This window comes from Scyliorhinus canicula, chromosome 3, assembly GCF_902713615.1.
Source record: "Scyliorhinus canicula chromosome 3, sScyCan1.1, whole genome shotgun sequence".
NCBI classification, from domain to species: Eukaryota; Metazoa; Chordata; class Chondrichthyes; order Carcharhiniformes; family Scyliorhinidae; genus Scyliorhinus; species Scyliorhinus canicula.
In genome coordinates this window covers 5,979,601-5,994,960 of record NC_052148.1, presented here as the reverse complement: position 1 = coordinate 5,994,960, position 15,360 = coordinate 5,979,601, and the positions used below count along the sequence as shown (strand labels likewise).

The 15,360-nt window shown below is 46.0% G+C and overlaps 1 protein-coding gene across 1 annotated transcript in view; it reads right to left on the bottom strand.

The window, feature by feature from the left end:
* LOC119963598 (tenascin-X-like) overlaps positions 1 to 15,360 on the bottom strand; it is a 621,159-nt gene that overhangs the window by 547,217 nt on the left and 58,582 nt on the right. Inside the window, exons 8-9 of the mRNA XM_038792929.1 lie at positions 9,386 to 9,525; positions 8,541 to 8,673 (exon numbers count right to left, since the gene is read on the bottom strand). Of these exons, the coding sequence (XP_038648857.1) occupies positions 8,541 to 8,673; positions 9,386 to 9,525 (273 nt within the window). The remainder of the gene's footprint in view (positions 1 to 8,540; positions 8,674 to 9,385; positions 9,526 to 15,360) is intronic.

Below are 15,360 nucleotides of genomic sequence, written 5' to 3'. Positions count from 1 at the left end.
CGGGAGAGCAGGACGACACGGTGTCTGAATCCCGATACGGCAACCCCTTTGTGACCCTGTTCACAGAGACAGATGAAAAGTGAGGTGTCCAGATGATGTAAAATAGGAACCGCTTGAGGGAAGCGATATCCTTTCTGATGGAACCTGCACGTATGTTTTGTTTGTTAGTTTATGTTGTTTGTTTCAATGTTACTGGTTCAGTTGGAGGCTGGACACCTTCTTTTCAGCTGAAAAGATTGTGACCACCTCGCACGCACTTTAGTTTGTCCGCAGATACCTCTGAGAACTTTCTATGGTGACCAGCTCACCTTATCGGCTACACTGTCTGAAGCCCAGCTCAATTTTCAAAAGGAGCATCTTGGCTCCTCCCTTGTTTTTAGGTGCCCCTCTATTCGGCGAATAGAGGCTGCAAATCCACGGTAAACACATTCTTGCCCGTTTAATCCAGGTTACTCAGGCAGTGGACAAACGGCACTGAGGACCCGCCCTGTCTGAGAACCCACTTTGGTCAGCCAAGCTCGGGTATGGCACAGCACACCTTACCCGGGGATCCCATTCAAATCGTACCCGTAGCGGCCCATACGCAACCCATTCGACCTTTTCTTTCAAATTTGTTTTCATTTTTCGTCAGGCAGCCCTTAGGCCGCCATCCCACATGCTATTTACATCCAGGAACATTCGGATGGTAAATTAGCAAAGCCTGCGAGACGGCTCGTAGGAGGAAAGTTGTTAGGTGTATTCTGTTCATTAAATACGCTTTTGAAAAAAAAAATGAGGGGAGTCACAGGGTGTGACTTGGCCAGTCATTTTAATGGGTCAATTGGAATTAGAGGACAGATATACTAACAAGTACGGATATTAAACTGTGTATTGACAGATACTGTGCTTGATCCCATAGCTTTCAAAGGACGAAAGAGGGTTCACAGCAAGGATCGACCATACAGGAGGAAGAGAAAGAGAACGAAGAGAAGACCATGATGGAAGCCTACCTATTACTGTTAAATGTTGTATTTGTACATGTGTGGAAGCAAGGCACGTTTCCCCCACAACCCCCGCCGTCAATGTTTCCCTCACACCAACTCCCCCGTGCTCAGCTCTGATCAGTGAAGTTCAGACCTGGTGCACAAAATTTATGACATGGTACTCCATGCCCCTCAACCGTCTATGGAGTTCGATCCCCTATTTTTCGGTTTCATCAATCCCCCTTGCCCCTTGATGAATAAAGCACTATGTGAATAAAAGATACCCATGTATTATATTGTCCTGGACTCGACTGCCGAGTCAGGAAATGTTATGTAATGTGGTATGAATGAATAAGGTTTAGACTGTAATAAAATGTTTAAGGTAAGATAAGGATAGTTGTGATAGGTAGAGGTTCCCGCTTTTGGTAATGCATGTCCCCTTTGACATAGCGGCAAATAGAGATGTCAGGTAAAAATTTTTCTTCCCATAGTCAAGGACAGATTAGACGCCCAGGAACTTGCCGAGGTCAGGGAACACAAAGAAGGCACCCAGAAGCACTCGAAGCAACGTGCATAGGTGATCCTTCACAATTTTTATTGTGAGGATCACAAGGAGGGAATGTAGCCACCTAAGATGGACACTGGGCTAACAAAATGGAGAACTGCTAAGACTGTAGGGAGAAAACAGTTTTAGCCAGGACAAGCAGTCTGCAAAGGCTAATTAGCATTCTGCATGTAACGAAACTAGTTTATGGCCAGGTGGAAGATCTCAACCAAAGGTGTAAATAGCAAAACGCTTTGCATAGTAATGAGGCAATCCAGATCTGGGCACACACAATAGCAACATTTGGGTTTGAATGGATACTTTGAGTGGACGCCCAGACGAAACGGCACCAGAAGTATCCATCACAAAAGACCCTAGAGACCGCCCCACCCATCGAGAAGAGACCCTCAGATTGGGGGATTTGTAAGACATCGATTGGGAAATAACCCAATCGATACATGGCAGGTAAAGGCCCGCCCCGAAAAGGCACGGACATTGGGGGCCCTATAAAGATAGACCCCGCACATGGTTCTGTCTGTTGACTCCGGCTCAGGTCTGTTTTGCTCCGGCCTCGCTGTCTGTTGTTGCTCCGGCTTGCTGTTTCGACTCCGACTCCAGCCTCCAGATCCTGTCTTCCATCACCAGCCGTTGAGCACCAGCCATTGTTCAGTAAGTGCCGAAACGACGCTCACTACGTGAACCCGGCATTACTTATACATTATTCGACTATTAGCGAACAGAAGGTGCAGCCCAGAAAGGAACAAAGGCCTTGTCCCCTGACCTTGCTGGTTCCTACTTAGATAAGTATTTAGTCGTTTAATGGTAGAAATAAGTATTAGTCTTTAGCGTGTGCATGCGTATTTATTATATTTGTATAATAAATATTAATCGTTTGAACTTACTAATCGGTGTATAGTTTTATTACTTTGAACCTGACCTTGAAATACTTGTGAGGTGTCTAGATACAGCACCTGGCGACTCCGAGCTGAAAATACACACACAGAGCTGTAGCAGTGTTAAGCACACGGCCTTTAAACGGAGGCGTGTTAATACACTCCAATAAACGCGTAATACACTCAAGTAAAACGTGCAACAGGTACATCTGGATTTCCAGAAAGCTTTTGACAAGGTGCCACATAAAAGGTTGCTGCATAAGATAAAGATGCATGGCATTAAGGGTAAAGTAGTAGCATGGATAGAGGATTGGTTAATTAATAGAAAGCAAAGAGAGGGGATTAATGGGCGTTTCTCTGGTTGGCAACCAGTAGCTAGTGGTGTCTCTCAGGGATCAGTGTTGGGCTCACAACTGTTCACAATTCACACAGATAATTTGGAGTTGGGGACCAAGGGCAATGTGTCCAAGTTTGCAGATGGCACTCAGATGAGTGGTAAAGCAAAAAGTGCAGAGGATACCGGAAGTCTGTAGTGGGATAGGTTAAGTGAATGGGTTAGGGTCTGGCAGATGGAATACAATGTTGACAAATGTGAGGTTATCCATTTTGGTAGAAATAACAGCAAAAGGGATTATTATTTAAATGATAAAATATTAAAGCATGCTGCTGTGCAGAGAGACCTTGGTGTGCGAGTGCATAGGTCACAGAAAGTTGGTTTACAGGTGCAACAGGTGATTAAGAAGGCAAACTGAGTTTTGTCCTTTATTTCTAGAGGGACAGAGATTAAGACTAGGGCGGTTATGCTGCAATTGTATAAGGTGTTTGTGAGGCCACACCTGGAGTATTGTGTTCAGTTTTGGTCTCCTTACTTGAGAAAGGACGTACTGGCGCTGGAGGGTGTGCCGAGGAGATTCACCAGGTTAATCCCAGATCTGAAGGGGTTGGATTATGAGGAGAGGTTGAGTAGACTGGGACTGTACTCGTTGGAATTTAGAAGGATGAGGGGGGGATCTTACAGAAACATATAAAATTATGAAGGGAATAGATTAGATTGATGCGGGCAGGTTGTTTCCACTGGCGGGTGAAAGCAGAACTAGGGGGCATATCCTCAAACTAAGGGGAAGTAGATTTAGGACTGAGTTTAGGAGGAATTCTTCACCCAAAGGGTTGTGAATCTCTGGAATTCCTTGCCCAGTGAAGCAGTTGAAGCTCCTTCATTAAAAGTTTTTAAGGTAAAGCTAGATACTTTTTGAAGAATAAAGGGATTAAGGGTTATGGTGTTCGGGCCGGCAAGTGGAGCTGAGTCCACAAAAGATCAGGCATGATCTAATTGTAAGAAGTCTTACAGCACCAGGTTAAAGTCCAACAGGTTTGATTCAAACACGAGCTTTCGGAGTGCAGCTCCTTCCTCAGGTGAATGGCGAGGTATGTTCCAGAAACATTTATAGAGACGAAGTCAGAGATGCTGGACAATGCTTGGAATGCAGGCATTTGCAGGCAATCAAATCATTACAGATCCAGGGAGAGGGATAATCACAGGTTAAAGAGGTGTGAATTGTCTCAAGCCCGAACAGTTGGTAGGATTTTGCAAGTCCAGGCCTGATGGTGGGGGCTGGATGTAATGCGACATGAATCCAAGATCCCTGTTGAGGCCGCACTCATGCGTGCGGAACTTAGCTGTAAGTTTTTGCTCAGCAATTCTGTGTTGTCGCGTGTCCTGAAGACCGCCTTGGAGAACGCTTACCCGGAGATCAGAGGCTGAATGCCCTTGACTGCTGAAGTGTTCCCCGACTGGAAGGGAACATTCCTGCCTGGTGATTGTCGCACGATGCCCGTTCATTCGTTGTCGCAGTGTCTGCATGGTCTCGCCAATGTACCACGCTTCGGGTCGCACGAGTCAACCAATGTAGTCTACCTCTTACGCTGCAGGAAAGGATGTCCCATCAACCACTTCGCCTATTTCCCTCGCTGCCTCCCTTTGTCTGAGCTGCTGAGCAATCAACCTACTGGCCTTTTCCCCATGTACACCACTGCCTTCACCTTCCTGAGTTCCTCCACTGCCTTTCCTGTAGTTCACAAACTAAATTCTGCCTGCAGCCTCCGGCGTTCCCTCAACAGCCCTGGCTCTGGAGCCTTCACATACTTCCTATCCACTCGTAGGCTCTCTCTTACCAGTCGGGCGTTTCTGACCTATCCGTCCTGTCCCTGTGAGTCCGGATCTAGATCAGCTCCCCTCTCACCACCGCCTTCAGTACTTCCCAGATCACCGCTGCTGAGACCTCCCCTGTATCGTTTACCTGCAGGTAGTTCAGCAGGTACTTCCTCTAACTCTCGCAGACCACTTTGTCCGCCAACAGCCCCACGTCCAATCTCCACTGTGGGCGCTGCTTACTGGTCCATACTGACCTGCAGGTCCACCCAGTACGGAGCATGGTCCAATATCGTAATTGCTGAATTGCCCGTATCCACCACCCTCGCCAACAGGGCCCTGCCCACAAAAAAGAAATTTATCCAGGATTACACCTTGTGAACGTGGGAGAAGAAAGAAAATTCCCTGGCTCTCGGCTGCCTAAATCTCCACGGATCCACCCCCTCCCACCTGCTCCATGATCCATTTCGGCTCCTTTGCCATTGCTGGCACCTTGCCCGTTCTCGAACATGACCGGTCCAGGCCTTGATCAATAACCATGTTGAAATCCCCACCCATAATCAGCCTGTGCGATCATCCCAGGTTGAGGGTCCCACTGAACTCTGGGAAAGGTTGACAGGGTTTATTGCTGCTGTTGCACGGTATGAAAATTCAACAAAATATTTTTCCCCCACAAAAGCCAGGGTAAAAGTGATGTAAAAACAAAAAATGCTGAAAATGCCCAGCTGGTCTGGCAACACCTGAAGAGGGAGAAAAAAAAGTCAACAGGTTTTAAGCAGATGTGAGGTGATTTAAAAAAGTGGGAAGGTCTGTCACAGGGTGGAAGGCAGGAGAAATTAAATGACAAAAGAGTTGTCAATGTGGGGAATGGGACAAGATGTGGCCAGAGGAGGCGTGAATCACAGAATAATGAGCAGCTGCTGTCTCAAAGCAGAAACAAGAGAAAAATGGGTTAAAATCAAAACTTGCAAAGGGAAAGGAACCAAAATGGGGCCTGGATAATGATGTAAAATTGTTGAACACGGTGGTGAGTCTAGGATGTTGCAAAGCACCTCCTCGGAAGTTGTGAACGTGTTTGTCAAACTCTATTGGAATAATGCTGCTGATCAAGGACAGAGAGATCAGCAAGACAGCAAGGCTAAATAAAGGAGATGCTGTTGGATACTGACATAAAGTAGAGCGACTTCACATGTCGGGGTAATGGGTTAGGAGTGGGGGCATGGGATTGAAGAAAGTTACTGCAAAGGGTCACTAAACTCAACAGTAGAAACAGATCCAAAAAATATGTGTTTCACTGGAGAATGAAGTTTGAGGAATATTGCGAGTCAATCAGGTAACATTCCATAAAATACGGGCAGGTTTACTGCGGTTGATTATCTTTTCCATGTCACCTTACTTACTGTGTAAAGAAATTATAGTGCACCCAGTTACTGTTTTTTTTCCAATTCAGGGGGAATTTAGCGTGGCCAATCCACCTAACGTGCAAATCATTGGGTTGGGGGGGTGAAACCCACGCAGACATGGGGAGAATGTGCAAACTCCACACGCACAGCAACCCGGGCTGGGATTCGAACCCGGCTCCTCATGGAACATGGAACATAGAACAGTGCAGCAGAGAACAGGGGCTTCGGCCCTCGATGTTGTGCCGAGCATTGTCCGAACACAAGATTAAGCGATCCCACTCCATGTCATTCTGGTGTGCTCCATGTTCCTATCTAATGACTACTTGAAAGTTCCTAAAATGTCTGACTCCACTATCACAGCAGGCAGTCCATTCCACACCCTAACCGCTCTCTGAGTAAAGAACCTACCTCGGACATCCCTCCTATATCTCCCACCCTGAATCTTATCGTTATGCCCCCTTGTAACAGCTACATCCACCCAAGGTAATAATCTCTAACCCCCTCATCATTTTCTCAACCTCTTATGTCACCTCTCATCCTCCTCCGCTACAAAGAGAAAAGCTGTAACTCCCTCAACCTTTCCTCAAAAGACCTATCCTGCAATCCAGGCAGCATCCTGGTAAATCTCCTTTGCACCCTTTCCAATGCTTCCACATCCTTCCTGTAATGAGGTGACCAGAACTGCACACAATGCTCCACATGTGGTCTCAGCAGGGTGAGGAATATTTGCAGCATAACCCCGCGGCTCTTAAACTCAAGCCCCCTGTTATTAAACGCTCAGACACTATAAGCCTTCTTCACAGCTCTATCCACATGAGTGGCAACCTTCAGCGATATGTGGACATGAATCCCAAGATCTCTGTTCCTCCACATTCCTCAGTGGGCAGTACGGTAGCATGGTGGATAGCATAAATGCTTCACAGCTCCAGGGTGCCAAGTTCGATTCCCGGCTGGGTAATTGTCTGTGCGGAGTCTGCACGTTCCCCCCATGATTGGGTGGGTTTCGTCCGGGTGCTCCGGTTTCCTCCCACAGTCCAAAGATGTGTGGGTAAGGTGGATTGGCACGGCTAAATTGCCCTTAGTGTCCTAAAAAAATTAGGTTGGGGGGGGGGTTGTTGGGTTACGGGTATAGGGTGGATACAGGGGTTTGAGTAGGGTGATCATTGCTCGGCACATCGAGGGCCGAAGTTCTGTGCTGTACTGTTCTATGTCTATGTTCAGAACCCTGCTGTTGTCCCTGAAATGAAATGAAATGAAAATCGCTTATTGTCACGAGAAGGCTTCAATGAAGTTACTGTGAAAAGCCCCTAGTTTCCACATTCGATCGTCTGTCCGGGGAGGCTGGTACGGGAATCGAAACGTGCTGCTGGCCTGCTTGGTCTGCTTTAAAAGCCAGCGATTTAGCAGAGTGAGCTAAACCAGCCCCTCGTGAGCTAAACCAGCCCCTTTTCCACTAAAATGAATCACCTCGCACTTATCAGGGTTAAACTCCATCTGCCATTTTTCGGCCCAGCTCTGCATCCTAACAATGCCATTGACAAAAATCACAAATGGCAGAGGACCCAGCACTGATCCCTGTGGTACACCGCTGGTAACTGGTCTCCAGTCTGAACATTTGCCATCCATCACCACCCTCTGTCTTCTCAGTGCCGCAGTCCCAGTGCTAGCCACTGTGCCACATGCCACCCCTTTCACCTTCAGCAAAACGGGATGGGCCAATATTGTTTCAAATTCCCTAAAAACAAACATCACTAGTTTAACTTAAATGGATAGCAATCTGCTGATGTCATCCAGTAAAGATACTTGAGACTGTTAAACTATGTTAGATAAATACAAATGTGATTATTATTTCCCTTTGTATAGACAAGTTACGCCCAGGTAGTGGGGAAATGGGGTGAGGCCAATCATTTTTCTATGAGGAATAGATAAGGGGTTGGGGAAGCGGGTCCATCAATAAAAGAGGAGGCAAGTTGAAGGAGGCATAGATTAATCGGGGGTTGGGTTATCACTGCTGCCTCACAGCACCAGAGAACTGGGTTCAATTCCTGCCTCCGTAGATTGTCTGTGTGGTGCTTGTACATTCTCTCCGTGTCTTTGTGGGTTTCCTCTGGGTCCTCCGATTTCCTCCCACAGTCCAAAGATGTGCAATTTAGGTGGATTGGTCATGCTACATATTCCCAGATGGGCCGGTTAGGGGGGTTTCAGGGATTGGGCAGGGGAGTGGGCCTAATTAGGTTCCTCTTTCAGAGGGTAGGTGCAGACACACAAGGCCAAATAGCCTCCTTCTGCACTGTCGGAATTCTATGGTTTTATAGATTTATCTGGCTGAAGGTGCTGTATGGCCCAGGAATATTGGGCACAAGCAGGCTAGCCAATGAAGCCAATAGATACACTTTGCTACAGCAGAAGCAGCGAATCCAGAGGAACATACTAATCCCAAACCCCAGCCTGAAGGTCATTGTGATCTGCTGCACATCACAATATGCAGCATGTGCTTTCCATGTCACTTTGTCCTCTTTTCAATATTTGAAGATAATTGCTAAGTGGGTAGGAAAGACAAATGGAGATGTTTATATACTAAAGACTTACATGTATGCTCAGAGCCTAAGACGTCTTCACTTTCCTTCTTGTCTGGGTAGATGGCAGTAAGGGTAACATCATATGAGGTGTCAGGATCCAGGTTATCTAAAACCTGGATTGTCTCATTGCCATTGAAAATCTTCTGGAAAAATAGGCATAAAGCGAAGGTCAAGATTTGTTCAGTGCATGAAACCAATTTGTTTTCTGCAAACTGATTCCCTTAATTAAATGGGGATGTTTGAATTTGATATCACTCAGGGGGCCGCAAGGACCTTAAAATCCTTTACCAACCCTTGGCTGCAGCCACCTTTCCCAGTGGCATTCCCTCGTGGTTTTAGGAATAAACTTAGGAATAAACTAATTCGGACTGTTTTGTTCATTACGTAAATGCTCTTCTTTGAGTGGGAACTGAGCCCAACATCTCAATACTAAAGAGCATATGGTCCGTGCGGAAAGCAGTTTTCTGATCACCTTCTAGTACAGTAATGCCATTCAGAAAGAATGCGCTGATGTTTTTGCAGGTTATGATTTCAAGAGCTCATCCCACACAACTGAGTTTTGGCCAATCTCCAAATTTTCCAGTTCTGCCCGTGACTGCGTGTCAACGTTGGGAATGGAAAATACCTGCTGTTTTCAGTGTGATCATGCCACCACGACCAGCAGAGAATGTAACTCATTAGCAAGTGTGGAAAGGATTACAAGAATACAATGAAAAATCGTTGCTGGAAAGGAGGAACATTTTCACACATATACAGATCTGTCTGACAGCGGTTTTGTTTCACACTCGCATGTTGCAAGGCAAATTTGAAAATCAGCTGGAGCTACACAGAAGCAGAAAGTATGGATTTCATCACCTCTTTTTTGTCCCCTCCTGCAGATGGAACCCAGCTGACTCTGTACTGGTCCGCCTCCTCCGATCCATGATCCCAGTTCATCCGGAAACTGTTCCTCGTGATGTCTGAGAAGCGTAGGTTTGATGGTGCTGGGATAGTCGCTGTGGGAGAAGAATGAGACCTTAAATGTACACATGTAGCAGAAAGGTAACAGAATCTGACGGAGTAGAAATGGTTAGGAAAGGGAGGATAACTGAGCAAAGATTTGAGATACTGTTGCAGGCAGGGCATTCCACGGCCTTACTACTCTCTGAGTAAAGAACCTACCTCGGACATCTGTCCTGTATCTATCTCCCTCAATTGAAAGCGATGTACCCTCGTTCTAGAAATCACCACTCGAGGAAAAAGGTTCTCACTGTCCACCGTATCTAATCCACTGATCATCTTGTCTGCCTCAATTAAGTCACATCTGAACCTTCTTCCCTCTAATGAGAACAGCCTCTAGTCCCTTTGCCTTCCCTCATTATGTCTTCCCTCCATAACAGGCAACATTCTGATGAATCTCCTCTGCACCCTTACCAATGCTTCCATATTGTTCCTGTAATGCAGTGACCAGAATTGCACGCAACACTCCAAATGTGGCCACACCAGAGTTTTGTGCAGCTGCAATTTGACATCATGGCTCTGAAACTCAATCCATCTGCCAATAAAAGCTAACACACCGTCCGCCTTCTTATCAACCCTATCAACCTGGGTGGCAACTTTCAGGGATCTATGTACATGGACAACGACATCTCTCTGCTCATCCACACTCCCAAGAAACTCACCATTAGCCCAGTACTCTGTCTTCCTGTTATTCCTTCCAAAATGTATCACCTCACGCTTTTCTGCATTAAACTCTATTTGCCATCTCTCAACCAGCTCTGCAGCTTATCTCTGTCCCTCTGTAACTTGCAACATCCTTCCACACTGTCCATAACTCCACCCCTGTAGTGCCATCTGCAAATTTAGTCACCCATCCTTGTACGCCCTCCTCCAGTTCATTTATAAAAATGACAAACAGCAGTGACCCCAAATGTACTAGTGTACACCACTAGTAACTGAACTCCGGCTGAACATTTCCAATCAACTTTGTCTTCTTCCAGCTAGCCAATTTCTGATCCAAACTGCTAAATCACCCTGAATCCCATGCCTCTGTAAATTCTACGATAGCCTACCATGGGCAACCATATCAAACGCTTTACTGAATTCATGTACACCAATCAACTGCTTTCCGCTCGACCACCTGTTTGGTCACCTTCTCAAAGAACTCAATAAGGTTTCTGAGGCACGACCTACCCTTCACAAAACTGTTTTGACAATCGCTAATCAAATTATTCCTTTCCAGATGATTATAAATCCTATCTGTTATGAACCTTTACAAGACATTGCCCAGTAGTAAGTAAGGTTGACTTCTCTATAGTTACCGGGGTTATCTCTATTCCCCTTCTAGAACAAGGGGACAACATTTGCTGTCCTCCAACCTACTGGCACTATTCCTGTAGGTAAAGATAATATAAAGATGAAAGCTAAAGGCTCAGCAATCTCTTCCCTTAATTCACAGAGAATCCTGGGATAAATCCCATCAAGCTCAGGGAACGTATCTGTTTTCACACTGGCCAGAATTGCTAACACCTCCTCCTTATGAACCTCAAGCCCTTTAAGTCTAGCAGCCTGTACCACATTATTGTCCTCAACATCATCGTCTTTTTCCTGTGTGAATACTGACGAAAAAGTTTCATTCAGCACCTCTCCGATCTCCTCGGACTCCACGCACAACTTCCCTTGACAGGCCCACCTCTTAACCGAGTCATTCTTTTATTCCTGACATACCTATAGAAAGCTTTAAGTTTATCCTTGATCCTACCTGACAAAGACTTCTCTTGTCCCCTCCTGGCTCTTCTTAGCTCTCTGTTTAGATCCTTCCCAGCTAACTTGTAACTCTCGAGCGCCCTAACTGAACCTTCACATCTCATCTTTACATAATCCTCCTTCTTCCTCTTGACAAGTAGAACATAGAACATAGAACAGTACAGCACAGAACAGGCCCTTCGGCCCTCGATGTTGTGCCGAGCAATGATCACCCTACTCAAACCCACGTATCCACCCTATACCCGTAACCCAACAACCCCCCCCCTAACCTTACTTTTTAGGACACTACGGGCAATTTAGCATGGCCAATCCACCTAACTCGCACATCTTTGGACTGTGGGAGGAAACCGGAGCACCCGGAGGAAACCCACGCACACACGGGGAGGACGTGCAGACTCCGCACAGACAGAGACCCAGCCGGGAATCGAACCTGATACCCTGGAGCTGTGAAGCATTTATGCTAACCACCATGCTACCGTGCTGCCCACATTCAACTACTTTAGTAAACCACGGTTCCCTCGCTTGACCACTTCCTCCGTGCCTGACAGGCACATAAGAACATAAGAACTAGGAGCAGGAGTAGGCTACATGGCCCCTCGAACCTGCTCCACCATTCACTGAGATCATGGCTGATCTTTTGTGGACTCAGCTCCAGGGGCAGCACGGTCGCATGGTGGTTAGCATAATTGCTTCACAGCTCCAGGGTCCCAGGTCCGATTTCCAGCTAGGTCACTGTCTGTGCAGAGTCTGCACGTTCTCCCCGTGCCTGGGTGGGTTTCCTCTGGGTGCTCCGGTTTCCTCCCACAGTCCAAAGATGTGCGTGTTAGGTGGATTGGCCAGGCGAGATTGCCCATAGTGTCCTAAAAAATAAGGTTAAGGGGGGGCTGTTGGGTTACGGGTATAGGGTGGATACGTGGGTTTGAGTAGGGTGATCATTGATCGGCACAACATGACGGGCGGAAGGGCCTATTCTGTGCTGTACTGTTCTATGTTTCCCGCCCGAACATCATTACCCTGAATCCCTTTATTCTTCAAAAAGCTATCCATCTTTCTCTTAAAATCATTTAATGAAGGAGCCTCAACTGCTTCACTGGGCAAGGAATTCCATAGATGCACAGCCCTTTGGGTGAAGAAGTTCCACCTAAACTCAGTCCTCAATCTATTTCCCCTTTTTTTGAATCTGTGCCCCCTAGTTCTGCTTTCACCCGCCAGTGGAAATAACCTGTCGGCATCGATCCTATCTATTCCCTTCATAATTATATATGTTTCTAGAAGATCCCACCCTCATCCTTCCAAATTCCAACGAGTACAGTCCCAGACTGCGCAACTTCTCCTCGTAATACTACCCCTTCATCTCTGGGATTAAGCTAGTGAATCTCCTTTGCACAACCTCCAGTCCGTCCTTTCTCAGGTACGGGAACTAAAACTGAACACAATACTCCAGGCATGGCCTCACTGAAACCTTATACAATTGCAGCATATCCTCCCTAGTCTTGAACTCCATCTCTCGAGCAATGAATGACAAAATTCCATTCTCTTTCTTAATCACCTGTTGTACCTGTCAACCAACATTTTGCGACTCATGCACGAGCCCACCCAGGTCTCTCGGCACAGCAGCATGTTTTAATATTTTATCATTTAATTAATGATCCTGTTTCCTGTTATTCCTAACAAAGTGGATAACCTCACATTTGTCAACAACGTATTCCATCTGCCAGTCCATTCACTTAACCTATCCAGATACCTCTTCAGACTTCCGGTATCCTCTGCACTTTTTGCTTTACCACTCATCTTAGTGTCGTCTGCAAACTTGGACATATTGCCCTTCGTCCCCAATTCCAAATCATTGAAGCAAATTGTGAACAATTGCGGGCCCAGCACTGATCCCTGAGAGACACCACGAGCTACAGATTGCCAACCAGATAAACACTCATTAATCACCACTCTTTGCTTTCTATTAATTAACCAATCCTCTATCCATGCTACTACTTTACCCTTAATGCCATGCATCTTTATCCCTTGCAGCAACCTTTGGTGTGGCATCTTGCCAAAGGTTTTCTGGAAATCCAGATATACCACATCCACTGGCACCCCATTATCTACCGCTCTGGTAGGGTCCTCAAAAAATTCCACTCCATTAGTAAGGCACGACCTGCACTTTATGAACCCATGCTTCGTCTGCCCAATGGGACAATTTCCATACAGACGTCTCGCTGTTTCTTCTTTGATGATAGATGCCAGCATCTTCCCTACTACCGAAGTTCAGCTAACTGGCCTATAATTACCCGCTCTCTGCCTACCTCCTTTTTTAAACAGTGGTGTCACGTTTGCTCATTTCCAATCCGTCGGGACCATCCCAGAGTTTAGTGAATTTTCGTAAATTATCACTAGTGCATTTGCATTTTCCCTAGCCATCTCTTTTAGCACTCTGGGATGCATTCCATCAGGGCCAGGAGACCTGACTCCCTTTAGCCCTATGAGCTTGCCCACCACTATCTCCTTTGTGATAACAATCATCACAAGGTCTTCACCTGTCATAGCCTCATTTCTATCAGTTACTGGCATGTTACTTCTGTCTTCCACTGTGAAGACAGACCCAAAAAACCTGTTCAGTTCCTCAGACATTTCCTCAACTCCTATTATTAAATCACGCTTCTCATCCTCTACAGGACAGATATTTACCTGAAAAGCCCCTAGTCGCCACATTCCGGCGCCTGTTCACTCTCACAATCTATCTCTCTCTTTATAGCTTTTGTAGTAGATTTCTGTAGCCCCCTTAAGATTTCCCAGTCCTCTAGTCTCACACCAATCTTTGCCACTTTGGATGTGTTTTCCTTCAATTTGATACTCTCCCTTATTTCCTCAGATATCCACGGTCGATTTTCCCTCTTTCTACTGTCCTTCCTTTTTGTTGGTATAAACTGTGAAAAATCGCTTGGAAGGTTCTCAACTGTTTCCCCATTAAGTCTTGGCTCCCTGTCTACCTCAGCTAGCTCTTCTCTCATCCCATTGTAATCTGCTTTGTTTGAGCACAAAACACTACTGTTTGATTTCACCTTCTCACCCTCCATCTGTATTTTAAATTCCACCATATTGTGATCGCTTCTTCCGAGTGGATCCCTAACTGTGAGATCATTAGTCAATCCTGTCTCCTGACACAGGACCAGATCTAGGACCGCTTGTTCCCTTGTAGGTTCGATTACATACTGTTCTTGGAAACTATCATGGATACATTCTACAAACTCCTCTTCCAGGTTGCACAAGGGGACATAGCTTTTAATTGCAGGGAGAAAGAAAGAGGACAGATGTCAGAGGTTGGTTCTTTACTCAGAGAGTAGGAAGGGCGTGTAATGCCCTGCCTGCAAGAGTAGTGGACTCGCCAACACTAAACACATTCAAATGGTCATTGGATAGGCAAATGGACGTGAAGGGAATAGTGTAGATGGGCTTTAGAGGGTTTCACAGGTCAGCGCAACATCGAGGGCCGAAGGGCCTGCACTGCGCTATAATGTTCTATGTTCTATATAGTTACATTGTATATCTTGTGTTGCGCTATTATGTATTTTCTGGTATTTTCTTGAAATTTGTCTAATTTCCCTTTCTTACCATGTACTGAATGATCTGTTGTTTTGCTTGCAGAAAAATACACAAAAATACAGAAAAATAAACCAATCTAATCCAATCCAATCCAAAAGAAAATTACCTGGCTCTCGGCTGCCTAAATCTCCACGGATCCACCAGCCCCCATCTGCTCCATGAACCCTTTCAGCTCCTTTGCCATTGCTGGCACCTTGCCCATTCTCGAACATGACCGGTCCACGCCTTGATCAACAAGCATGTTGAAATCCCCACCCATAATCAGCCTGTGCGATCATCCCACGTTGAGGGTCCCACTGAACTTTGGGAAAGGTTGACAGGGTTTATTGCTGCTGTTGCACGGTATGAAAATTCAACAAAACATTTTTCCCTCACAAAAGACAAGGTAAAAGTGATGTAAAAACAAAAATTGCTGAAAATGCTCAGCTGGTCTGGCAACACCTGAAGAGGGGGAAAAAAAGTCAACAAGTTTTAAGCAGATGGGAGGT